Raw genomic sequence first — 25,886 nt, 5'->3', positions numbered from 1 at the left:
GTCAAGTCACTTTGCCTTTTGGGGAGATTCTTGCTTCCGATGCCAGTTGCTTTAGACTAGGGAACCCTATTACACCTCCAACTAGGGCTGCCCACAATGTCCTATCATTTAGGACAGGCAATGCCAAGTACCTGTGAGAGGGGGCACTCCTTGGCCAAGGAACTCTGATTCATATCCTTCAGTAAGTCCTTCAGCGCATTCCTGACGGTGGTGTGGGACCACTGTTCTGGAGGCAGGTCTTCTAGTTTGGGGCAACTATTGGAGACACAGATTAGAAAGGGGATTATGACCAGATCGCATCCTGCTGCAGAACGTTCCTTTAAGACAGACAGATTTCATTTTGCGCATCAAACAGATGCATCTGGAGATTGCTCTCGGTCTCCTGATTGTTCCGATTAGTTAATTACTTTATACAACACATCTGCTGTATCGATGCATGAATTATACATCAGCTGCCTGTGGTGGCTATTTTTTCACGTTACTTCTACCTTCCTGCTCTGATGTGCTTGGGAAGACAATTTAAGGTGTGCTGCTTTCTCACGAGCCATGGTGAAAAACGGGAACGTGGGAACACTTTCCTTTCAGGACTCGAGTTAAAATGGTAAAAAATATATATATACATAAATGAAGAAGAGCTCGGCAATAGCGAATAAGGCATTCTTTCACAAAATGTACACAGATGGCACTGTTCATGATATGCAAAAATATTTTTCTCTTAAGTAAACTTTATGTAAAATGCCTTCTTGTAATGCATCATTTAATCCACTGCACATACAAAGTCTCGTCGTCTGATAACCTGCACAGATCGATGCATTTGGGGGGAAGGTTGCTTTTTAATGACAGATTGAAGTTAGGAAAATAAAGCAGAAGGGGTAAAGTAACAAAATCAATTTGGGTTAACCTTTCTGAAACACAGAGTAAATCACAACTGAAGGGTGACCAGAGATGCTTTATTTCAGATGATCAGGTAAGTAGAATGTTCTGCCCTAGAGTTGCTGTCCTGACTCACCTGTGTAACTGAATTTTCAATGTGACCACATGATACACGTCTTGAAGCATATCTGCTACCGTAGCATCAGGGGCATCAGTCACATAAGACAGTGGGACTGGATTCCACTTTCCAACCTGGATTAGTCCTATTCCAGATAAAGAGAATATGTCACTAACTATTTTACCCTTCAGATAACGTATCTAGTAGAAGGTTTGTTCTTTTTCTTTTTTAATTGCCCCCCACCACAAGCAATATTGTTATTTTTTTGAATGATTCCCTTCCCTCTAAAAGGCAGGTCAATGAAAATATTCACAGCTCAGCTTTCTAAATTGTGAAATTATGTAAATGACGGTGGGGTTGTTTATTATTTTGGAAATAAAACCCCATCAATAAAACCTAGGCAGAGGCCACATTTTCCTAACTTGCAGGAAGTTCTAATAAGACATAGCTGAACCAGTTCTAAATGGCTTTACGATTTAGATAAGATTCTCTACTGCAATGGGAATCAGCATTGAAAAATACTTTACAGCCCATAAAACCATCAGAAACAGAATAAAAGAAACAGAACTAGATATTCAGTCATAAATGCAAATTGACTCTCAACAGTCCATCTGCTCAAATACGTTCCTCACTTCCTTGTGGGTCCTCAGTGGAGCAGATTATTAAGGTCAATAAGCATACTAATGATTCAGCTGAAGTAATTTAAAAAAAAAAATCTACCTCGACATTCCACATGAGCAAAATGTGTGTTAACTAAACCAAACTGAATTAAGCCAATTTTTTAAAGCCACAGTCTAGAAGGAACCCATGTAACACACAGGCTACAGTTTTTTGAATGGAAATATTCAGTTGCTTTCTCTGCAAGGTAAACAAAGGATGCCAAGCAATTTTTCCAACCCCACGTCTGCATTATTTACCTTTGGCCTGGGCAGCAGAGCTATGCGAATAACCCAGAGACAGCAAGGCCATTTCAATCAGCTGGTTGAAAAGCATATCCTTCCTCACCAACACAAATTCTGCATGTTCCTCCTTGCAATCATACTCAATGGCATTTTCATAATGTTCCACCACGCAGAAAACCGGTAGCATGGTTCCTATCAAGGACACAGAGGAAAAAGAGACGCAAACCAACGATCTTCAGAAATACAGTCTGGGGGGAGGAAAAACGAAGCCGTGAAAATAAATCTTCAACACAGTGAGAGAAGGGGCGGCTGTGTTTCCAAGGCAGACAGGGCACAGAGATCCAGGCGCACACACACACACACACATACACCTGCCTTTATTTTTATTTTTTTAAGTTGTAAGAGAAATACTGAAACAGAATGTGAACTTGGCCCTGAGGTAACTTGGGCTCTGCTTTAATTTTAACAGTGCGTTTCCCCACATCAATTAATGCAGAACTACCTTTTTGATCAAATCATAAGGCTGATGAGAGAGGAGCCAGGGTCTCGTCTGATCTGCTGTGAGTGGTACCCAGTGTGCAAACGCAATTCGCTACACTTGTCCTCGAAAGAACCCACCTTTGGGCTTCCTACACACTTTTGTTAACATTAAACGTTCATTGTCTGTATCCAAACAAATTATATTTGATGATAAAATCATTAGCATTTTCCTCCTTTTTTAAGACCTTGACTTTAACGAGTCCATAGAAGAAACACAAAACTTAACCAAACTGATGTTCAAAATACATGATTTCAATATGTGCAAACTGTAGATGAATAAGGTTTTACTCTGATGGCTACTCATTTAATCTATCTGCCTAAAAAGATATCACAGTAACCACATGTCTTTAAAATGAACAATCTTTGCCATTGCAAATGGGATAAAAATGAGAGGAAAGGAAACTGGCCTCATCAGGGCATCTTAGGATACAGGAATCTGCATAGACTTGAGGTGTTCTCTCTTTATTTACTGTAATCCCACGTAATAACGCAGTAGCCAGATGATTAACACACACAGGCCACACCACTGTTAGCAAAGAGGTTTCTAGAAACAGAAATCACGGAACGTGGTAGTACTCGAGGTGTTTACGCAGCGCACTGTCAGACTTCCAGAGATAAACGGAAAAGGGTTAAAAGCAGATGCATCTGAACTATACTGTGGCAAGCTGCCAGGAGGGTATCATCTTTAGCATAAATGATGACTAGGGTTACTTTAACAGGGCACCCAGGATCCCCAATTAGTCCTATCACATTAATGCCTCTATAAGCTCTGCCCTCTGGACTCACAGAATCCAACCAACTTCTGAAGGTGTCGAGTGCCTGCCAAGCACAGATAAAAATCAGGATTTCCTCCTGACACTAGGGATGCCCTTTAAAAACGCCCTCTTTGCTTGTTGCTGCTGAACAAAGCCGGCAGTAAAAGCGGCTACATTTTTCTACGTGTGCATCTACCCCACAGCTTCAGTGAACTGTTCACAAGAGATTCTAGCTCTGACAAATAAACCCCTTTAGGTTTACTTAGAAAGGCTCGCAAACTCATTTGGAGGGACCCAACAGGCTAGCGATGAAAAACAAGCTGCGGAGCTTGCCAATATTCATGTCACTCATTCGGCTGTTTTATACCAGAGAGAGAACCCATCAGGGATCAGAAAGAGACTGGGGGAGACCACAGCAAAAACAGCAGTATGCAAAGGGGTGATTTCTTCCTTGGCTGGAAGGTACTTTGGCAAAACCTTCTAAACAAATAAACAAAAACCTCCAACCCCTTTTCTTAAGGTGTGCTTTCTCATCCCAGCCCCACTTTTTATCTAGCGCCTGTCAAACAGAAACCCTGCACTGGAAAAAGAAGATTAAAAAAAATACTACCACCACCACCAAAAGGCTGTAGGAATTTTGTTGCTTGAAGTAAGCAGAAACTTCTACAATTAAACTGCATTTTTAAAATGTCACTATGAATGCAATGCTTAAAAAAAAAAGCACTTGAGCAGGAAGTGAAATGACTGTACTTTGGTTTCTCCTCCCCCTGTCCTGAGGTCTTCAAAGAATTGGGTTACTAATACAACAAAAACATACACATTGATTTCTCCTCTTATAGAATGATACAGACCTGTTCTGCTCTTTGCTTCTCCTGAGACCTATGAAATAACTGTAGGTTTTTCAAACTGTTGAAATATATGAGAGTTGTTTTGGACTTTATTTAGAGGGACCCTGTAAGATCATTAAGGTGGCTACTGATAAAGCGACAACAGTAGCCTTTAATTCCCAATCTAGCTTCTAAACCTTCCAGCAAACTGTCACATTGTCCTCCGGATGCTGGGAGTCAAGCTGAACAGGGGACTTCTCTGAACTGTCTGATTATTTGTGTAAGCGCTGGACAAGGCTTCCAACTCCACCAACTTCATAACCTTCCAGCATGGAAAGGGGAGTGCGCTGGTCACTGCTGACTGCTAAAAATACCCCATGATTTAAACCTGAAGGCAGTCTTAGGAGCTTTTGCTGAAGGTTTATGAGCCTGTGTAAACAGCACGTCTGCCATAAGGAGCAGTGAAGTCTGTAGAATCCTTGTCTAAAACTGTCCTGGCATTAAAGTTTGCTGTGCAAATATCACATAATACCAGAGACAGCTGAAATCTCCTATTTAGGAATTTATGGAACTTACATGTTTGCAGGCGTCAGAAAGTCTTTTTTATAGAGCCCCAGTGCTTCGCAGTACAATATTAATGCACTCTGTTTGAAAAAGCCGTAATAAATTATATTTTTAATGCTCTTACCCTGGCTTTCTTAAGATGCATACATTCTTGGCAAACAATCAATAAATAGGGTAATCATGAGGAGAGGCCAAAGAATTTGCTGAAGTGCTGTTTTTCCATTTTTAATAGATAAAGATCTAACAATACGGACTGCTGTGTCTGTTCATTTCAGGATCAATATATTCTTTGTTTTCGCCAAACCAAGGAAAAAATAAATGATTGTATGATAAATGTTATGCATCAAACACAATGAAATTCCTCTGCTTGCTAACTTTATCTACTTAATATTCTTGGTCGCTACAAGATGGCATTTTTATCCTCTGCTTTAGCAAATGTAAGGAAAATCTGAATCCTATACACAGTTATTCGGAGACAAATAAAGACCTTCTAAGGCCCACACATTATGCCCAGGATAGGCAATGATTTATAGAAACAACAGTGCTGAACGCAAAGTTATTCAACTGCATCAATGGAATATAAAATTGGTAGAAAGGAATCACAGTTACATACCCTCTCCTTATAAACTTGCCTAGATCTGCCCTTCTTTTATCAAAAATACCCAATTACAGCAAAAGGGAGACACTAGAATCTTCAGGTTTTTCGCTACTAAATAATGAGTTTGCTCTGAAGAAAACAAACCACCAAAAAAAACCAACATCACAAAACTTTTATATCATATTGCAGAAGACTTCCATTATCTGTGAAACTGCCTTACAACCAGTAATTCTATGAAAAAGCTAGGTTGGTTCTCAAACAATGGAAATGTCTTATTCTTTTTTTTTTTTTAGTATTTATTTATTTATTTAGCTGTGTCGGGTGTTAGTTGCAGCATGTGGGATCTAGCTCCCTGACCAGGGATCGAACCTGGGCCCCCTGCACTGGGAGCGTGAGTCTTAGCCACTGGACCACTAGGGAAGTCCCACATGTCGTCTTCTTACTCAGGGTTAGTTTCAGCAATAGCCACCTCTGTATGCCCTACTACAATAACATCTTCTCGACGGAAGCCTCGTGTAACTGAGACAATGACATTTAATTCAGTTCTTATTGTCCACAACATCCAAAGACTCCAGTCTATAGGGGAGTAAGATGCTCTGCTCAGGCATGGAGCCTACACTTTCAAACGTGGCTGAACCTACAGCCAGAAATGTAACTAACTTCAGATCAGAATCAAGGAAAAGAACGTAACAAAGAAGCCTTCTGCCTCTCCACACGGACACCAAGTGGCCTTGGGTGAACACAGGGCTTGCAGCCTTCCAGGATTTGTATAGAAAGTATTTACCTTTCCTAAGGTTGCTTTTCATCAGATGGCCCGAGTGTTTTAAAGGTACTCCCTGCATTTTTGCACCTGTGCTCCCAAGCCTTCCTCTTCCTAGTGGGCTCCCGTTCTGCTCCAGGCGGGCAATCTTGGCTGGTGGACCCTTCGGATCGCTCACATTGTTAGACATTTCTGAATGTTCTTTCCCCTGAGTTGCTTCGTTCAAATGATCCATACTCAGTTACTCTCTAAAGATCACCTGCCAGAATTTAAAAAGAAGACATGTTATAATTGGGTGGGGGTCTCCACATCTCTCTCTCTCTCTGTATATGTAACACCATGTATATGTTTTATCCTGGATGCTTCTCTCTTATTTGTAAAATTGCTTAACTGGACATATAATATAATGCAGACGTTACTCTATTTCTAGATCACAGCATTGTATTTCCATTCAAGGTAACAGAATAATTTGCGGAAATTGTACCAACACACATGAACGAAAAGGTAATTTGTCACCTACCAGCAAAACTAACTGGGGAGGTGGGTGCAGGGGGAATGGGCTTACTTTTAGAACAAGAATTTACAAGTATAGCTAAAGAGAAAATAAATTGTATTTATGTAGTCCCAATTTTTAAAAATTAGAAACTTAATACAGAACACAATAACAACACTTTAATCAAAGATGGAAAGATTATCACAGTCCAAAATATTAGTTAGATCTGATGTCTTTGCTTATATTTTTATATGCAGTTTAATTCTCATTAAGAAAATATATCTACATACGTATACACCACCTCAAAAGGTAGCAAACTTCTGCTTTTGAAACTCTCTATTGGCTTTACAGTTAATTTGTAGAAAAACTTTTCTACTGTCAAAGTATCAAGAGTTACATGACCTGTTTTAAAGATTTAGTCAAGTCTTGTCTCAAACATGTGACTGAATCATTCCACCCCTAAGCAAATGGATAGAAGTGGAGGATTTCTTCAAATAGCCCCGGTACTGAAGTGTTACAACTCACATGTCTTCGGGTTAATATTTCGGGGTCCTTTAGTAATAGAATGCTGTTAACAATTTAAATAGCAAAAATTTTGAAAATATTTCATAATACACACATTAGATTGAAGCGCTAAACTCGCTTTGAAAAAAATCTTGATAATTTCGGTAAAACACAATTGCCAGTGTTCAAAAATAATCTCAGCATGCAAAGAAGTCAACATCTCAATTAACTTCAGAAAAAATTAACAGATAATTATTTTCAGTTATATTATACATGGGACATCAATTTTCACACTGTTTATAATAAAGTAGTACATTATCAAACTCCCTTCTAAAATACAGTTTTAACTAGCATTAATACGAACAGATGAGTAGAATTCTTTTATGAACTTTCATGGTACGTGAAGTACTGAGTTCACTGACACTAAGGGAGAGGGGAGCACATATAGAAAAACCAGAGACAATATGAGAATTATCACTTTTCTCCAGCTGTCTGGTAATTCGACATATCTTTCCCTTAAAAAAAATATACATATACATACACACACACACACACACACTATACCGAAGAAGCTACTCAGATCCAGATTTGAAAGCGAGCTTGTGTTATTAGCATGGTCTTTCTGTAAGCATTTATTTTTCCCCCTCTGTTTAACTGTAGATTACTTTGTCCATTATAATCAAGGAAAGAGGTGATGGGGAGGGGAGAGCAATGATAATCTGTAGGTTTAAAAGCAACCTTAAGAATGTCAATTGAAGAACTAGAAAGTTAGAGAAATAATGGCTATTTATCCTTGTACTCCAGGGTGGCACACTGAGACCAAAGGTCTACCGTTGATCGAGGTCCCATCTGTTTTTGGTTATGAGGTTCATTAACAATAAATGTGCCTCTTTTAACCACTTTTTATCAAGATTACTCTTTTCCACTAATATTAAACTGTAGTCTAAAGCCAAAATTAGTGGTGATTATTAACTGATTCAAAACACGCTTTATAATGCTTCATATGGGTTACAGTACAGAGCTGCTTCTCCTGAAATTGGCTGCCTTACCCTAGAGCGGAAGATGAATTTTAAAACATATGACTTGAAAAGAAAATACTTAACCCATGGGGCAATTTAAGAGCAAAAAAAAAAAAAAAAAAGAGGGGGGAGTAGATAAAAGCATCAAAGTTAATGCTACAAAACATATTAAGTAGTCATGAGGCTTAACAGCGTTATAAACTGTACAGTAAAGTGTTAGATGATAATTTAATGTATTGACAATCAAAACGTCATATAGGTCATGCAAAATTGTCCTTCGAATGAATACCCACCTATAAGCAGCTATCAAACTCAGTCATCTTGTAAAAAGCTCTACATTATAAAGCAAAATTACATGCACATAAAACGCCCAATTTACTCATTTAAACTCTACGCCCAAGGCTAAAGTTCACCAAACCTGAGTTTGGAATTGCAAAGAGCAACCTCCACGGGGCCCGCTGGACTGACAGCACCGGAACTAACTACAGTCTCAACAGATGCCAGGCTGAAGAGTTTCTTTTAAGTTACACATTTAAACAACCCATTTTACTGCAACGTCTGGCTGGCGCATTGAAAGCAGGCTACTTTCTCAAAACCCCATTTCCCTGTCCATAAACGAAGTCCATATACGATAATCAACGAAATAAACAGTGAACTCAGACACAGCAATTATTTCCTTTGAAAAGAGAAAGCCAAGCCCGAAATTCCGGTTTCAAGAACCTATTTTTTGCTGCGTGGGAGCCTTTTCAATGAGTTCCGTGCTGGATCGCCTCCCTCGGCCCACAGAACCTCATAATCACATTTTAAGAGATTGTGCCCTTATCCATTCCATATGGCCGGCACGATCCAGGCCAAGCTTTCACTGTGACCTTTTAAAGAGACAAAGAAGCAAAGTACTATCTAGAAACAGAAACACTGCAGTTTTACTGAGTGAAATTAGCAAAACCGACCTGAAACTCACCACTTCAAAACTTGACAGCATATAAATAACAAAAACAAAGGAGGTTTCCTTTGCAGCCTGGGTTCTTGAAGAGAAGTTCAAGAATGATGTTTTCTACGTCCTTTTTTTTTTTAATTAAAAAAAAAAAAAAGCAGCAGACCTGAAGGCGACTTCCCCTGAAATTGTATTATTTTCTCTTCCCTTACCCCCGCCCCCCTAAGCGGGGGAAGGGCCGATAAACGTCTGGAAGAGTAGCCATGGGAGAGAGGGGTTAAAAAAAAAAAAAATCACAATTCGAAAAACAACATATATGGTTTGTAAAATGTCTAACCTCAGAGAACAGGGTTTTCGATGGGGGAGGAGGGGAGAGTGGGAGGAGAGAGAAGATAAAATTGATCTGACAAGTGATTCGTTCGGTGGTGGGGGGGGGGGGGGAATCGTAAAAACAAAGCAAAACCCCTTAAGAGCAGTACACTGTGGCGGTGCTGGGGAGACAAGGTGGTGACTGAGGATTCTCTTATTAAAAAAAAAAAAAAATCACTGCGGACAAGGTCTCCAGAAAGGCAAGAAAGGTTCCCTTCGCTTCCCTCCCTCCCGCTCGCTGGGGTTCTTCGGTGTGAGGACAGAAAGTCTACTTCTGGCTGTCACTTGTAATCTTATTCTCCAGGCACCCCGGAGAACGCAGGGAGGGGAAGGCCGGCTCGCCTCCCCTCCGATCGCCCCCCGCCCCTCCCCCTCCCCAACAATTGCGCCTGATAGTAACAAACCTTCAACTTTCTTCCCACAGCCTCGCGCCCCCGACCAGGGCATCTACCGGGGGGCCGCGAGGGTGGGGGGCAGGAGGTCGCGGAAAAAGCCCCGGCAAGGCATTAAAATGCCACTTTTGATTCGGCCCTCGCTGACGACAGCCTCGAGGACCCCCTCCCTGCCCATGGACGCGGGGCTGCGAGCGTCTGGGGAGCCGAGAGAGTGAGGCCGAGGAAGAGGGCTGGGGGGAGGGGACGGGGGATCGGAAGGCACCCCAGCCGCCTCCGCCGCCACCGACTCCCCACCCCCTTCCCCCAAAAAGTCGCCGAGCTCTCACTCAGCCGGAGTCCGAGGTAAATAAACAACGAGCTCCACAATGGCTCTAGGACTTGGGGGAAAAGGAAGCCAGAAACCCCGACACAACTGAGCAGGAGTTTCCCGAAAGCGGAGGGGTGGTTGGGGGTGGGTGGGAGGCGCCCCCCCGGAGTCGCCTGGGCGCCCGGGCGGGCTAGAGGGCGGCCACGGCTAATGCGGTGGCGACGAGGCCGGCGGTCGCCTGGTGGCCCCGGGAGCGGCGCGCGCGCGGCGGTGTGTGTGCATGCGGGCGGGCGCGGGTCCCCGGACGGGGCCGCTCCGCTCTCCCCCTCGCCGCCGGCGCTGCCCCCATCAAATTCGGAACGGACTCCTCCCGGGCGCGGTGGCCGCCGCCGCGCCCCGCTCGGCTCCGCGCGTCCGGCCGCGCTGCAGCCCTCCGCGCCGCTGCTGCCGCCGCCGCTGCTGCTGCTGCCGCCGCCGCCGCCGCTGTGGCTGCCTCTTCTTCCTCCTCCTCATTTTAATACACAGTCACCCCGCTCGCAGCCCCAGCCCCGAGCACGCAGCCTCCTCCGGGCCGCCCGCCGCCGCCGCCCAGAGCCCTTCCCCAGCGGGGCCGGCTCCGCCGCCGCCGCCGCCGCGTCCGGGGAGCGGGAGCGAGCGAGCGAGCGAGTGGCGGCGGCGGCGGCGGCGGCGGGGGAGGGGGCGGGAGAGGAGGAGGAAGGCGGCGCGGGGGGGGGGCAGGGTGCACGGAGCAGGCGGAAAAGGGATGGGGATTAAAACCCGGGCTGGAGGGCCGGGATTGGGGGAGGGGGCGGGGGCGGCGAGTTAAAAAAGCAGCGAGACAAGTAACTAGTGAATGAGTGCGGGGAGGGGGGAGCGCACGATTTCCGGCCCCGGGCGCGCAAGAATTTGTAATGAGCTTGATTAGAGTGAGGCGGCCCGACGTTTATTACACACAATACCCAGAATAACAGGGCGCCGCGCGCGGGCCGGCGCCGGCCGCCGGGCGCGCGGGGAGGGCGCGCGGGGAGGAGGAGCGGGGGGCGGGGAGCGCTGCCCGGGCTGCGGCCGCCGGGCGCGCAGGCGGCGGGGGCAGGTGTGCGCGGGTGCGGGGCGGGAGGAGGGACAGGGCCGGCGGGGGGTGTCGGGGGAGGAAAGTGATGGGGAGAAGAGGGCTAGGGCCGGGGGAAACTAACCACCCCACCCGCGCGCCACAAAAGCCACCGAAAGGAATACGTCGGGAGCGTAGCGGGCGGGCACCCGGGGGACTGGCGAGGCGGGGAGGGCGCACCGGCCCGCGGGAGAGCGGCCCGGGCGGGCAGGTGACGGGCGCCGAGCGCCGAGGCAGGGGGACTTCAAGGAAGTGGCCGAAGGGGACCGTCGGGAGGTGCAGCTCTCCGGAGAAGCACGGAGGGTGCATAAGGCGTTTGCAGAGACATAAAGGCCAGGGTCCCTGAAACGCTCTGGCGACTATTTATCCTCAAAGGCGGGGGAACCCTAAACTATTAAGAGACAGTGATCAAAAAAGATGAGTAAGAGCCTTTCTATACTAGTCAGAGGTAGATTCAAAACTCCGTCCCTTCTGAGCCAGGGAACACGTCGGAGGAAGAAGTACGTGGCCCACGGTGGCCGAGTGAAACAAAATTTGGGTCACTTGAAAGAGACCTGACCAGTTAGTTATTACAAAAGAAAACATGCCACCATTCTTAATTTACCTCGGGTGAAAGACAAGAAAGTTGGGGTGGGTAGGAACCTCTGTTGTAGCAATAAATACTTCTGTAATCTACGGTGAATTACCCAGGTAGGTAAATGGTCATTAGCACATAAGTATGATCCTCTTATTTAGATAATCTATTAAATCTAGTTCCTAAAAAAATGAAGAACATTACAGTCATGCCCAAAATAGAGAGGTTTTAGTACTAACATCTTAGAACCCTGAAGGCAGTTAATCATTAAAAACAAAAATGTTATAAGAATCATTTTTCAGAATAGACTAGGAGGGAAAAGAGAAAAAGAGAAACATTTTGTTACACATAAAAAAAGCAACAAGTTAGCACAAGTACCGAGATAAGAGGAAAATATGCAAATGAAGCTCTTTAAAACTACCAATACACTCTTAGTGTGTACATGAGAAATCTAAGAAAAGCAGAAGGTAAAGCAGAAGATAAAGTATAGGAAATAATGGCCTCCCAGGGAGGATAAGTTAAGGAGAAACACAATGAAAATATATCACTCTAATGGCACCCACGTTTCACCCACAAAACCAGAAAGGTTAGTGAAAATTGAGGAAGGCAACAGTGAAATCTTGGCGCATAGAAACCCAAGCCTAGGGCAAAAGAATGTGATAATAAAACACAAAACCCAGCATCCTAAACAAGAAAATAAACATAAGGCAATCGTTACTAAAAAGCTCAAATGATAACATATTTTCAAAAGTTGAAATGTGGGGAAGTATGGAGGCGGGTATTTTAATTAAAGTATAAGAAATACAGTCAGTAAGGAAATATATAAACATGGCAAAACACAGCACTGCTGTCAGAGTTGGTATTGTGGATGGATGGATGTAAACTTATTTTTTTTAATGTTTGATATTCAAAAAGAAAAACATGGATAACACTCAATTATCCTTAGAATGACAATGATTTTTGCAATACGGTAGGTCAAATTAGGAATTTCCAAGATGTATATTTTAATAGTTGCTTCAAACTGGTGATGCCTGACATGTTTCCCTGAAACCTGCCTGATTTTCTTTCAGTAGGGACAGTGCATTCTAGCATCACAAGTGTACAAATTTACAAACAATAGCAAAATTTAAAAATAGAGAAAAAGTATAGTGGGCTGCAAAAAATCATTTATCCATGCAAATGCAACTCAAGTTGAACGTTTAAAAAAAGAAAGAAAGAAAAGGAAGACAGCTGTTGGGCAAAACAAAATTTGAGCAAAGAGAAAAGGAGACTAAAAAAGGGTGACTGAAAATATCAATATTAAGAGACATTGGCATAAAATATTGTAAATGATGGTTATCCCATTATTTACACAAATAAACAAGACAAAAACTTTCCTGATTGCCTTAGCCTCCTAATGATGTGGGGATTCATATATTAATCTTTAAATTTGAATAGCACCTTCTATCCAGGAATTATAAGCTAATTCTCAAACACAAAACATAAAAATGTGTAGTAAGGATGGACGTGGCCTTGGAAAATGATAAACAGAATAAATGAGGATAAAGACATCTAATAATGACTTGACTATTTTTAAAAAAACAATATAGTACAATTACAAATCTGTTAATCACATATACATAACTAATTTCCCCCAAGCAATAATTTCTTTATTTAGGAACTATATAAGAAATGACACAAGTAAAATGGCACCGAGGTTTATGTCCTCCAAGTGATACAGTACACTGATGAACTTCCTATATATTATCTACCCCTTTGGAATACTCATTCTAAAATAAAGAAGAAGGAAAGAAAGGTAATTAGGAAAATACCACCTTTCCAGGCATACGTGAAAATAAACTATCATAATAGGGGGGCATCAATTTTATTCTACACAGGCATCTTAAATTTGGCAACAAAGATGCAAGAGAGTATTGAATAAAGTTAAACTTAATAAATCTAGCTATGAAAATAGAAAACCTCAGGAACATGAAATATTGCAAGTCAAATACATGAAGTATTTAACATGTGGGTGTACAGTTAAAACAGTGCATCAGTTTTTTATCACAGAAGGCGGCACTCAGACTGGCTACACAAAGGTAGCAGAGATAAAATATTTTAACAGATGACAAGATTTTTTTTTAAGTTGAATAATAAAAGGACTACAGCATGTTTCAGATGGCAACATATTAAGATAAATATACAGGCAGATATCCGAAAGCATTAAAACACATTCGGAGTTCTGAATAGCACATACGTTTGTAATAAACAGAGAAAGTATTTAGAATTTGAACGTTTTTAAGATATGACAGCTCCGCCAGTGACTGTGTTAGCAAAGCAGTGCTTACCACCATTAGCACTTTCTAAGGACATGGTGGGTTTTTTTTTTTTCAAATTTTTAAATTCAAATACTGTTGGCTATCTCTCCACACTCTTAAAACAGCACATTTTACGTGGCATATTGCTCTTTTTGTCGTGTCAACTCTTTGTTTTTTGGCTTTAGCTGCAGGTGGTGTTTTCCATATATGAATTTCTGGGAATACGGTCTGTGTTGGCCATATAAGGATGTCTCTTTGAGCCATATGTTCTGCTGTCATGTGTCTCATTTTGTCTGTCTGGGATGTCAGGACTGATTTCCACATCGTTTCTTGAATGGACCAAATATAAATTTGTAAGAGCAGAGAGGAAAAAAGAACTGGGGCTGGAGCCCAAACAACTTTGTCAAAACATATATAGGAGAGGAAATGCAATATCCTGTAAACATCTGCACCCTTCTTCTCACATCTTATCTGTGACTGACATCATCACAACTGCATAGCTTGGGGAGAGGATCTATTTGATCAAGTTCAGAAGTTTGCAGTGTGTGTGTGTGTGTGTGTGTGTATGCAGCTGAATCAGATAGACCCCGCATCTCTGGAGGTCATGGCATGGCACATGGTAGCTGCCCTACTCTGAGAGCTCTGGGTCCTGCAGTCAGCCTGACCTAGCCTTGAACTTGGGGAAGGGAAGCCGGCTCACGCGTTTAGTGAATAAACAGAACCCTTGATTAAACTTTCTGACTAATTTTACAAGAAGGTCTGGTCCCCATTTTACACTCTCATAGCCTCTGGCAATTCTCCTTTGTCACAGTTATCATCAATGAACAATGTGGATAATTACTGGCTTAATAAATATCTCCCACACTAGACTGTAAACCCTATGAGAGCAGTGGCTGCGTCTTGCTCACTGCCCTATCACCAGGGATTTGTACAGCGTCCTTGCAGTATTTACATTCTGAATAAATAAATGAGAGCCAAACGCTCACAGTGTCACTTGCAACCAAATTCCACTGCTAATTGCAAGGACAATTCCTTTTAGAGATTGCGGAAGTGAGATGGAGTTAGCAGAGGGAAAAGTGGCTATATCATTGAAATGTGAATTAACTGAAATTACGTAACATTTACAATTTAGTTCCTCAGTCACATATCAAGTGTCCAATAGCCCCATGTGACTAGTGGCTATCCTATGGGACAGTGTAGATTATAGAACACTTCCACCATCGCACAAAGTTCTATCGGACAGCATTTATCTGGAGAACTTCTATCAAAGATGACTAAGTAAATCCAGGACCTAGCCAGGAGGAGTCTTAGAGGTGCTGAATGGCTTTCAGACATTCTAATCATGTCCAAATTGAAGCCATTTTCCATTTTATTTTTGTTTTTGTTTTTATTTTGCGGTACGCGGGCCTCTCACTGTTGTGGCCTCTCCCGTTGTGGAGCACAGGCTCCGGACGCGCAGGCTCAGCGGCCATGGCTCACGGGCCCAGCCGCTCCGCGGCATGTGGGATCTTCCCGGACCGGGGCACGAACCCGTGTCCCCTGCATCGGCAGGCGGACTCTCAACCACTGCGCCACCAGGGAAGCCCCATTTTCCACTTTAGAATGAGCCCATAGATCTGTAAGGTTGCATGGAATAAGAATAGGGTACCGCTGCACACAGATTTAAGACAACTTTCTAGACCTGTATGTATGTGAAAGGGTCCTAGAGTACATTTGGAATAATATGCAGTTACCCCAAATGCTGCTTTCCATGAACATTTAAATAGCTCATAGCTGAAGCTAAAAACCACAGAATCACTTGCCATCCTCTCTCCCACCCCCACGTTAAATAAGCATAGTTGCCATTAGAAATGGCTTTTTTGGAAGCTTTGATGTAGATACCTACGCAAACCGGGTGGGCATCCAAACACCAAACAAATAATGGTGTACTGCAGAAAATCATAGCAAAAGGCTTGAATATATTTCCGGAGAGATAAAGGAGAAATAATAAAGAACTCTAACTAGGGGGCCTAAGGTTTTTTGTTTTTGTTTTTTCCCTAATACATGGGGTTTCAGTTATAGTCAGACTGAGAGTGATCAAAAGTTGTTTTCCTAATTACTTTAAGGTGGATGTAAACACCCACTCGTCATTTGGATTATGGTTTTAATAGACAAAGGTCAGCATTAAAGCTAAGCAAAGAAAGGCCAATGTTTAAGCTAGTTTGGAGAGAGTGGGCTAAGGGAAGTGAGCAGCCATTATAGTTGGATTCTAGAACCTGATGGGCTATCGGGTCCTTTCACCCAGAAATATTACCTTTTTTAAAGCAAGAATTGATTGGACAAATTTTTTAAAAAGCTACCTTTCCTTCCATAGATGTCAGTGTGGAGCATAACCTTGACAAGGTACAGTGGTAAACATTCCATGAAAACTGGCATCTCTATCTAGAACTAGCTCCAAAATTGAGTAGGGAGGGGGCCAGGTTCCAAAAGCAATGCTCTTGAGACCTTCCCATAGTTATGTAGCTATCGCCAAATTACCAAATCACTTAAGAGTTTCAGGTTGCCTTGTCTTCTCCCCATTACTTCTGAGTGCCCGCCCTGCCGCTTCTCCCTCTGCCACATCCTTTAACATGCAGCTGGATTGTACCTCTTCTGTCCAAAGTCTCCTCCAGCTATTAGCTACTTCCTTCTCGATGCCCCATCCCAGCCCCTGTCCTCCAGTGTGGCATTTCAGATTTACATGTCTGCCCCTCCCAAGTGTAAGTCTGTCAACATCTTGAGGGTGGACTCCTGTCTGTATTCCAGGAGTGTCTCACGGTGCCTGCCCTCTCAGGGAAAGGAATCCAGGAACTGCTCTTACAAGTGCATGCTGGTGAGAATCTTAGAAAGATTCTTGCAATCTTGGGTGGTAAAGCCAGGTGCAAGATCAGAAGTTAGTCCGGTGGCTCCTCAAATCTGCTGCATGTTATCACCTGCGAGCTACTTCAACAACCCAGATGTCCAGGCTGCACCCCACTGCCACGGGTAGGAGCCAGGTATGCGGTGGTTGCGAGTTACCAAGGCGATTCCAGTGTACAGCCAAGTTTGGCATCTATTGGATTAGGTAATGTTTTGAAGACAGGAAATCCAATATACCTGCTGGGACATCCTCAAGTGAGATGAAGATCCTGGGGTCACTTGGAAAAGTTAAGGCTTTTCTAGGAACCAGCACTCACGCCCAAACTTAAGAAATATATGTGCAGGCAAGCTACTTGCTTCAAACAAAAAAAAAGGTAGGGGGCAAGCTATGAGATCATTGATTTGGTGAATAAAAGTCTGCTGTTTGAGGAACCATGACAAATTAGCATTTGCGCACTTGCGTGAGGCTTAACGGGGATGCCAGAAATTCTATGCAAGTATATGATTTATCATCACAGACATAAGCGACTAAACACAAAATTACACGTGGAAGTAAAGTTCCAAAATCAGTCTATTATTTACTGCAGCCAGAACCATCCCAGTTTTCTCTAATTCTTTTTTTTTTTTTTCCTTCAACATAGTCCAGCAGGCTTTTTCTCCCAGAAAATTTCAACCTGGAGTGGGACTCCCTTTGCAACAGTTGAAAACTGTTAACTCATTTCTAGACTTAGTCATTGCACTTAAACAGAAGTGAAGTGTTCACGTTGTCCGTGCCCAAGAGCTAGTGGCAGGGCACCTAGCTGCTGTGTGGTACTCTCAGGAAGCTCAGGGGATTTGAATTCCAATGAAGTCAAACAGGAACTGTTCCCAATCAACATTTAGCCAAGACATATCAACCAAATCTTAGTGATGTGAATGCTATTTTAATCTTTCTCGGCTTACTTAAAGGGAAAAAGAGTTTGAGGTTAAAATAGACCTGAATCCGGGTTCAGATTGTTTTGGGGGAGAGTACCAGCCACGAGCAACATCTGATTTTGTACCGCTGTGCCCATCGCCACAAAGCAGTGGACAGGGGTTGTTCATTGGGAAGAAAAGCCACCACCAGAAACAAGTGCAACACACCTGGACAGTGATTAAATACCCCTATAATGCTTGAAATTTGTTGAGGCGAAGGAGAAGTGTAATTCAAAACTAAAGCGCATTCTCTTTGGGATGATGGCAAAGATTTGGAAGAGACTGTGGCACTGGGTGCACAACAGTGTGAATGTAATTAAGGCCACTGAACTGTCCACTTACAAACTGCCCAAGTGGCATATGTTATGGTATATATCTTTTACCTCAATTAAAAAAATGTAAAAACAACAAAACTAAGCAAAACAATCTTTCATCTATTCCTAAGATTGGCAGACGTATATTAATCATGCCACACAGAAAAACAATAAGCTACAACACACTGACAACTGCCTCCTTGATGCCAACCCGCCACTGCTTTGTCCTTACCCGCCGACAGCACAGTCCAGTCTATGCTGGATAATTAATTCACATGATGATTACCTGACCCAAGGATAAGTAACATAGATTGATAATGAGAGACCAAGATCTCACCCAAAGTAGGTAATCTGATGGTCCTCTGAGGCAAGAAAATGGTTCTCTTTTCAGATGTTCTTCTATATTCTTGTATCTTAGCAAAAGAGGAAGGACAGACAAAAACCAAACACTCCAAATATCCAACATTCAAATATACAAACATTCTTTCTGGATATTTTTCAAATGGGTAAAAATTAACTATACTCATGAAACAGTAGACCGTCCCAGGGGAACATTTGCAGGACGCTTTTATGCAGTCCAGCCACAGAGGTAAAACAACTGTATAAATGTAGTCAATGTAATAATTTATAAACTATCTCTACATAAAGATTCTAGATCCTATTTATTAATAAAAGAGTACCTTTTTTGTTATGAAAAGTCCAAAAGGCTTTCAGATTTATTTTTATCAGTCACTTTTTTGTGATAGTAATTACGATTGAAGTATTTATTTCTGCATGCAATAATTTGTAATATCATCTTTCTTTTTTTCCAGTATATTGTCTGATATTCTGTTTCCTATCATCTATTCTTACTGATTTTATATTAGGGACTTTTATATTAATGATGGAGTTTTATTTTTAATGTAGTGGAAATTCATATATAAATTGTATCTCATTGAAGTTCATTCCTATAGATATGTATTTTTCTGATGCATGACTAAGGAATATGATTACATAGTAAAGCCAAAGTAAAATTACATCCTTATTGGGTATAAAAGCCTAAATAAAATACTAAAAAATAGTTTCACAGCATAACTGTAGCTAGAGCATATCCAGTTACCTATTTTGCAGGTGTGGCCTTCTTTATTAGTGTGTTTATTGTGGAATCTAATTCATTAGATAACTAACGTGGACTATAAATACACGTGCAACTTTCCAGCTGATATGAAGCAAAAAGTTGATAAATAATGCTGCAGTATAATTTTAAAAACAGAACTAGTGAGCCTTCAGGCTATTTTTTAATCATTTATTTTTGTTTATTCTGTAAAGACTATTTTCATTTTTATTTTTTTATCTATATATAAATACACTTGGAAGAGAAACAAACAGCATATTTATAAAAATTTTTGATGGGGACCAGCTTGTAACTGTTTTGAGACTGTAATTGCTCTAAAGATGGACAATACCCACTGTTTCATTACTTCTGCAACTGAAAAAACTACTACACATTCATATCATATTTAATGAAAATTAAACTTATCTCTCTGTGGAGGTAACAAGACTCCCAAAACTAACTTTTAGGTTCACTTTGCACAAAGGGGTTTTGTCACTAAGAATTTACAACACCGCAAGCTAGGGTAAAGGCATCTTTGTGGCTGGCATATGCTGTAGTTTCAGATATAAGCCAAGTCTTGGGGCATTCTCAATAGATTTGAAAAATCCAACTGTTTGGCCAACAACCTAGTATGAATACATGTACGTATGATATACATATAGCATAACATGATATACATGTTCACAGATACTATCTGCATGTCATACAAGAGAATGTCACACAACTTAAAACTAGACAACCACAATTTTCATCAGAAATTCTTTAAAACCCAGAGTTAGTGTAATAGTGTTCTATCATTAGGCAACTCCTACGAAAAAGGATAAATGACATAGTGGGAAAAGAAGTGGAGAAAAGGTAGGAACACTAGATTCAGGTCTTGCTTCTTCCTCTACCAAGTAGAAGAGTTACCCTTCATAAGCCAAGCAGAACCCAGTTCTGTACCTACAAAGTGTTGGAAAAGAATCTGATCATCTTTAAGACCACAAAAAAAAAAAAAAAGAAATTCTCTGCCCTTAAATTCAATTTTAAAAATCAAGTTCACTTTAAAGAGAATATACAGATATATAAGGAAATTTCTCACATGCTACATTAGATGTTTATCTATATAGGAGACAGGTGTCAAACAAACAAATTAAAAAAAAAAAAAACCACTAAGGCAAAGGGAAACTTTAACTCACCAGATTCCATCTGTTACATCTGAATTCATGCATAATTGATTATCCATGACTGGTAAGTTCTTTTCTCACTAGCCGACCACAATTTTCTAAACATTATGTATTAAATCACCAGTAAAGTAGACTACATTTCAGAAACAGCAAGGGCAGAATAAGAATATTTTAAATGAAAAATTACATGCCAGTTAATAATAATACAGCTGACCTATGTTTAAGGGAGAGAAATTTTAATCATGTGCATATTAAATATTAATAACCTATTCTGTTATTGTTATAATAAGGTTAAGTAGGCTTCTCCATGCTTAAGGAAAGAGGGACAACTAGGAATGCACAATAGTGCAAAAAGATACAGAGACGGGAGACAGACATAAGGAAAATGTGTCAACAATAAACAAGAGGAAATGAAAAAGAAGGAAAAGATGAAGGTGGAAACTAATCTCTATGTGTCATTATGACTGCCAGAGTACTGGCAAAGAAGCAGCATCCTTTTATTTCAATTTTAATCATTTCTGAATTTTAATACCCGGCTCCTTTTGTAATTCTCCTGGCATTCCCCATATGCCTCCATCCCAGCCAAAACACCAGTGTAAATGAAATGGCAGGCAACCACACCACTGATGTAGCCTCCCCAAAGAACCTACCAGGTGACCAAAAGCAGAAAAAGGTATGTCTACCTTACATCCCTGAGGACGTCCAGCCAATTAACTGGCTGAATGTTCTCTATGTTCTTTAATTTTGCAAAGAAGGACAGTAGTTAGGTAATCTACAGATAGAGAATCATTAAAAAAAATAAAACAAGCTGGTAGTAATACAATAATCAGTGACCATCAGGGCCTGGAAAAATGAGTTTGCTCTCACTGGCACTAAAGGAGCATCACATGATTATTTAATTACAGCTCTAATTTTTGTCTCGTGGATGGCAACATATCAACAATTAATAGGGCAAATAGAGGAGACTGTTTTTAAAGAGACAGAATGTGCATGATAATGGAATAGGTCACACAGCAGTGTACTTACTGCTTCAGGAATACTTTTCTTTGTGTAACTAACACTGTCTTGTAAAGCGCCACACACATGAAAATCAATTTAAAGAGGAAGCGTCTTTTTTAAAGATAACTTGCATAGAATGGCCAGAACTTTTCAGACTGTTTTAGATGCACCTAACACAACCCTTAAGGAATGGAGTGAAATCTTCATTAATATAAATATCCTAACTCTCAAAACATTTTAAAATAATGGCTACAGCTACAATTTAAAAAATATCTATTTATGCAATTAATCATGGCTGATATTTATCCAGTGGGGTCCTGAAAAAAATCATTATTGTAGAAAAGAACAGATAGAGGTCAATCAGACTTGGGCCACATGGTATTTTTGGCCCCAGCATATCAGAAAAACCATTACATGGTAGCCTAACTGCAAGGACCTCCAGGGAGTGCTCTGTGCTTATACCAGAATAGGTTGTTACCACAACTGAACACCAAAGGACCATGAACCTAATCAGACAGACTTTGCCTCATCCTCAAGGTCAGTGAGGATAAAACAAACCCCAGTGCTACTGTCCAAAATGACAGAGCACAGAGAGAAAAAAACACTCAATTATCCAGAACACGGGCATGTGTAGATTAAGTGTGCAGATAACCCGAGTAAAAACAGAAAATTAGAGAGGAAAGTCTTTTCCCATTAAACCAGATCAGCACAAGCTAAATTCACTACTTTATTATTAATTTAGCAAATCTTTAACGAGTGCTCTCCACGCAAGACAGAACGCTAACTGCGAAGCTTCTACTGTTTTCTATAACACAGACATGTACCTTACGTTGAATTTTTTTCTCGTAGTTGAAAACCTTGTAGAAATAAATAAGGGCAGCACCTAAAAATTTGTAAAGTGGGAATCCTAGTGCATTTTTAAGTGCTGTATTACAAGGTCACCATATCCAGATTCACCAAGGGAGTTCAAAGAGTTAACCAATTTGATAGAACTGTCTAAGGCAGGCTCAGTCCAGCTTTAAACCTCACTCGTTTCAGTCACGCGTTGTTCTGCCACACCAGAAGCCAAAGCAAAAACCTAGGCTTTAGATTTGGAAAATAAAATATTCTTAGAACTACTGCTATGATCAATTGCTCAAACGTATCTTAAAGATCAGGTTACAGAGAATTGTAAGAAAACATAGCTTGGCTCAAGAAACAGTGACTAAAACGATTCCACAAAGAGTAGTACTAAGAGGTGCTAAATCAACTCAATAAGCTTTTAATGGCTTATGTTGGCCAAAGTCATCACAAAATAAAAATGTAGGCATCTCAAAATACAATGTGGGAAGGCTAAAACTACTGAGGGACTCTGATTTCTAAAGCCACTGGCAAAAGTGATCAAGCCAATGCTAATTACAAAGAAAGAAAGGAAGAGAAAAAAAAAAAAGAAGAAAATTGAAAAGCTTACATCCCAGTGAAAAGTTTTAAAATAAAGTTGCTTTAGCAGAAAACATTCTGATAATTCTGGACCCCAAATCTGACTCCATACATTCTAAAAGACTATTTTGAAAAGAGTCTAGCAAGCAGCAGCTTGTATGTAAGAGTATACATCATTCTTTTTTAACATGACTGTTAATATACAGTTAACATGTCTCAGAAAAGGCTGTAATTAACTGTCTACTGCGCCAATAACACTAATATGTGTACAGTATTATTAAAATACAATGACTCCTTACAAAGTAAGACTGTCATTTTTAAACTTTTAAGATAATGTTCTAAATTGTTTTTGAGTCCTCTTAAACCACCCCAAAGAGAGCCCACCTCTAAGAAAAAAATTTTAAAGCACAGTTATTAAAATATTGTGCCAACCTCTCAGAGCCTGGAGAAATCTGTCTACTATTAGAACATCTAGGTATCATTTATTTCAGTTGGTGAAAATATAGTGAGAAACACTTGGATTATTTTATTAATTCTAGATATTCTTTTAAAATTTAAAACTGTAAGCATTTGAACTGAGTGTTTTCTTTACTGATAAAATATTTTTATCAGTGAACAGGAAAAAAAGGTCTGCTATATCAAGAATGATCACATAGCCCTGTTGTTAATCCCCAGTGATTTCCATTGTCTGGTTCACTGGAACAGGAAAACTCAATTGCATTCAACATCAAACAGCTAATTATGGACACACTACATTCAAGACTATCTCAAGTTTAAAAGATATCTGCATATACTAGGTTCTATTTTTATTTATAGTATTTATTACAATAAAATATTTACAACAGAAAACCTCTTTTACCTTAAAGTCCTTAACATTATAAACATTAAAAGGCCAAATTGTCTTTTGCATGCTCTTAACAGCATATCAGAAACCACGGAGTAAGACTAGAAAAGAACCTCTAGCAATCAACTCCACTATATGCCCAGCTTCCTGGAAAACTGCATCTAAAGAGTTCCCCCTCTCACAGATTACTGACTACCTTTTCTTTAAATATCTCAGGGAAAGAAGATCTAGTAATTTCTCCTGGGAGCTTTCTACCACATTTCACCACCCAGAGTAGAATTCACACTGCAGAATTTCTGTTGGTATCTGGTCCCAAATCATCTCTCGCTGAGAAAAAGCAACATCCCAACACAGAAACCTCCCCTGGACACTAAATGCTGGTCTCTCCCTGTGGCTATAGCCCTGATTCCCCATATGGAACTTTTCTGCCACTTACCCTCCAAATATCAGAGGCTGCTCTCCGAATCTAGCCCTACTAGAGAGCTCTCAAGAAGTAGTCTTTGACGAGGTGACAATGACGAAGTTCTCTCTGGCACTGCTAGCAAGGCAGAAGCATCCCCAAATGAGGTGGTTACCAGTTGCCTGTGAAGCAGCTGGACCATTACTGCAGTTCTGAGGGTACGTCACAAATCAGGTCATAGCTCTGGGTAGAGTCCACCCACTTCACCGGGTACAACGCCCTCCATTTCCTGCACACCTGGGGGGAAGGGGTGCCAAGGAAGGGGTGGAGGGAAATGCAGGTCCACAGACATCCGAGCAAAGGCAGGACCAAGTGCAGCCTGACATCTGCTTCTTCTGCAAGCATCTCCGCTTCATGTGGGGGACCTGCACCCCTAAGGTGCAGCCACAACTCGTGCCACAATACGCAGGCTCTCCAAGGAGTGATGAGTGTAATAAAATATTGCACAGTTAAACGTTGTATCCAGCAAGATCGTTTCTCCACTGGAAACTGAACCAACCCTTAATGTTTGATTACAAGACACTTCGCTACCAAACATCAAATAACTGGACTGAATAAATTGCAGCTGAATCTAGGGACATAAATGCTGGGGTACCGGTTAACTAATTTTCATCTCTCATAACTAAACTGGATCACCACATAAGCTAAATTACATCCTTGAGAGTCCATTGAAAGAGGTGATGAGAATTTCTATTTACGAACCTTCAGACAGCAACAACTGTGGAAGTGATACAGAATAACTTGAAAGAATAAAAATAGGCCAATATGCTGGAGAAATGCTACGCTACTAAATCTCACCCTGAATATATATACACACAATCTGTATCTATTTACTCTGAAATGAAATATCTGATCTTAAAAAAGACTTAAAAAAAAGTAAACAGCAAAAGGTACCGTTGGCATAAGTTCAAAAGTACTAAATAATGTGTGTTAATGTGTTGATCACACTCTATGAAGACATCAAGTTGAAATAGACTTACCATTGAGAATAACACTTAGGAATGATATATAAATTACCACAGTAGACACTTTTTCTTTGGGAGAGAAAGAGAAGAACCTTGTGTAACAGATTTGATTTACATGCTGTATTAAGACCACATTCTGCTCTGATGTCAATGGAACATGTGATTAGAGATTAACAACCGTGTGTACAGGATGAGCGTAAGAGCTACTTACAGAGCATACTCGAAAACGAGCACTTTCTCAAGTTAATAATAAGTTTTGGAATTCAACGTTAACAGTATTTTGAAGTTTCTAGGGGTCTCCAAAGAGAATGGGCTTTCAACTTAAGAAGAAAAACAACAAATGCATTTAGTATTGTCAAAAATTTGAAATTCACGGTTGGCAGATTAAACAAAAAGACAAAGGAGGCAAGAATATTTTCAGAGGAAAGTTAACAGTATTAATCAATCAATCAATGTGTCCCACTTTATACTCATATTTGCAGACCTCCATTAAAACCCGAAGCATTCCATCTATGGCTTGGAATAGAAGACACTTTATCAAAGTTATTATCTAAGATATCAAATAGTTGAAGTTATCTCTTTGGAATTCTGTAGAGAGTTTAATTTAGCAAACGTACACTTGAATGTGTCTGAACATATTTGTCTTGAGGTTGCTCTACGATGACTATTTTAAGTGGCATGTGGAGTCTTTGGGGATTTGGATATTATAGTTGAAGTATGCAAAGGAAAAATGTATAATATTTCTTTCAACTCATTCTCGCAGGACAAAACATGAGAAGATAAAACGACTCTTTTTAAAACTTCAGCCACTGGGAAATGATAAGAAAACTCCTCTCGACCCCTACCCCCAACCAGGAA

At 40.9% G+C, this 25,886-nt stretch overlaps 1 protein-coding gene across 5 annotated transcripts in view; it reads right to left on the bottom strand.

Annotated features, from left to right (window-relative positions):
- Positions 1-25,886, bottom strand: part of SATB1 (SATB homeobox 1) — a 99,586-nt gene that overhangs the window by 69,254 nt on the left and 4,446 nt on the right. For 2 of the 5 annotated variants that reach the window (XM_079921789.1, XM_079921785.1), the window contains exons 1-5: positions 8,915-10,594; positions 5,962-6,196; positions 1,909-2,085; positions 1,010-1,136; positions 132-255 (exon numbers count right to left, since the gene is read on the bottom strand). In XM_079921789.1, the coding sequence (XP_079777915.1) occupies positions 132-255; positions 1,010-1,136; positions 1,909-2,085; positions 5,962-6,172 (639 nt within the window). In that variant the 5' untranslated portion in view covers positions 6,173-6,196; positions 8,915-10,594. Of the gene's footprint in view, positions 1-131; positions 256-1,009; positions 1,137-1,908; positions 2,086-5,961; positions 7,336-8,914; positions 10,595-25,886 lie in introns of those variants that run through there. The other 3 variants (XM_079921787.1, XM_079921788.1, XM_079921786.1) reach the window with 3 other exon arrangements.

The sequence above is a fragment of the Stenella coeruleoalba genome, assembly GCF_951394435.1.
Source record: "Stenella coeruleoalba genome assembly, chromosome: 5".
NCBI classification, from domain to species: Eukaryota; Metazoa; Chordata; class Mammalia; order Artiodactyla; family Delphinidae; genus Stenella; species Stenella coeruleoalba.
This window is presented reverse-complemented; position numbering and strand designations above follow the sequence as displayed.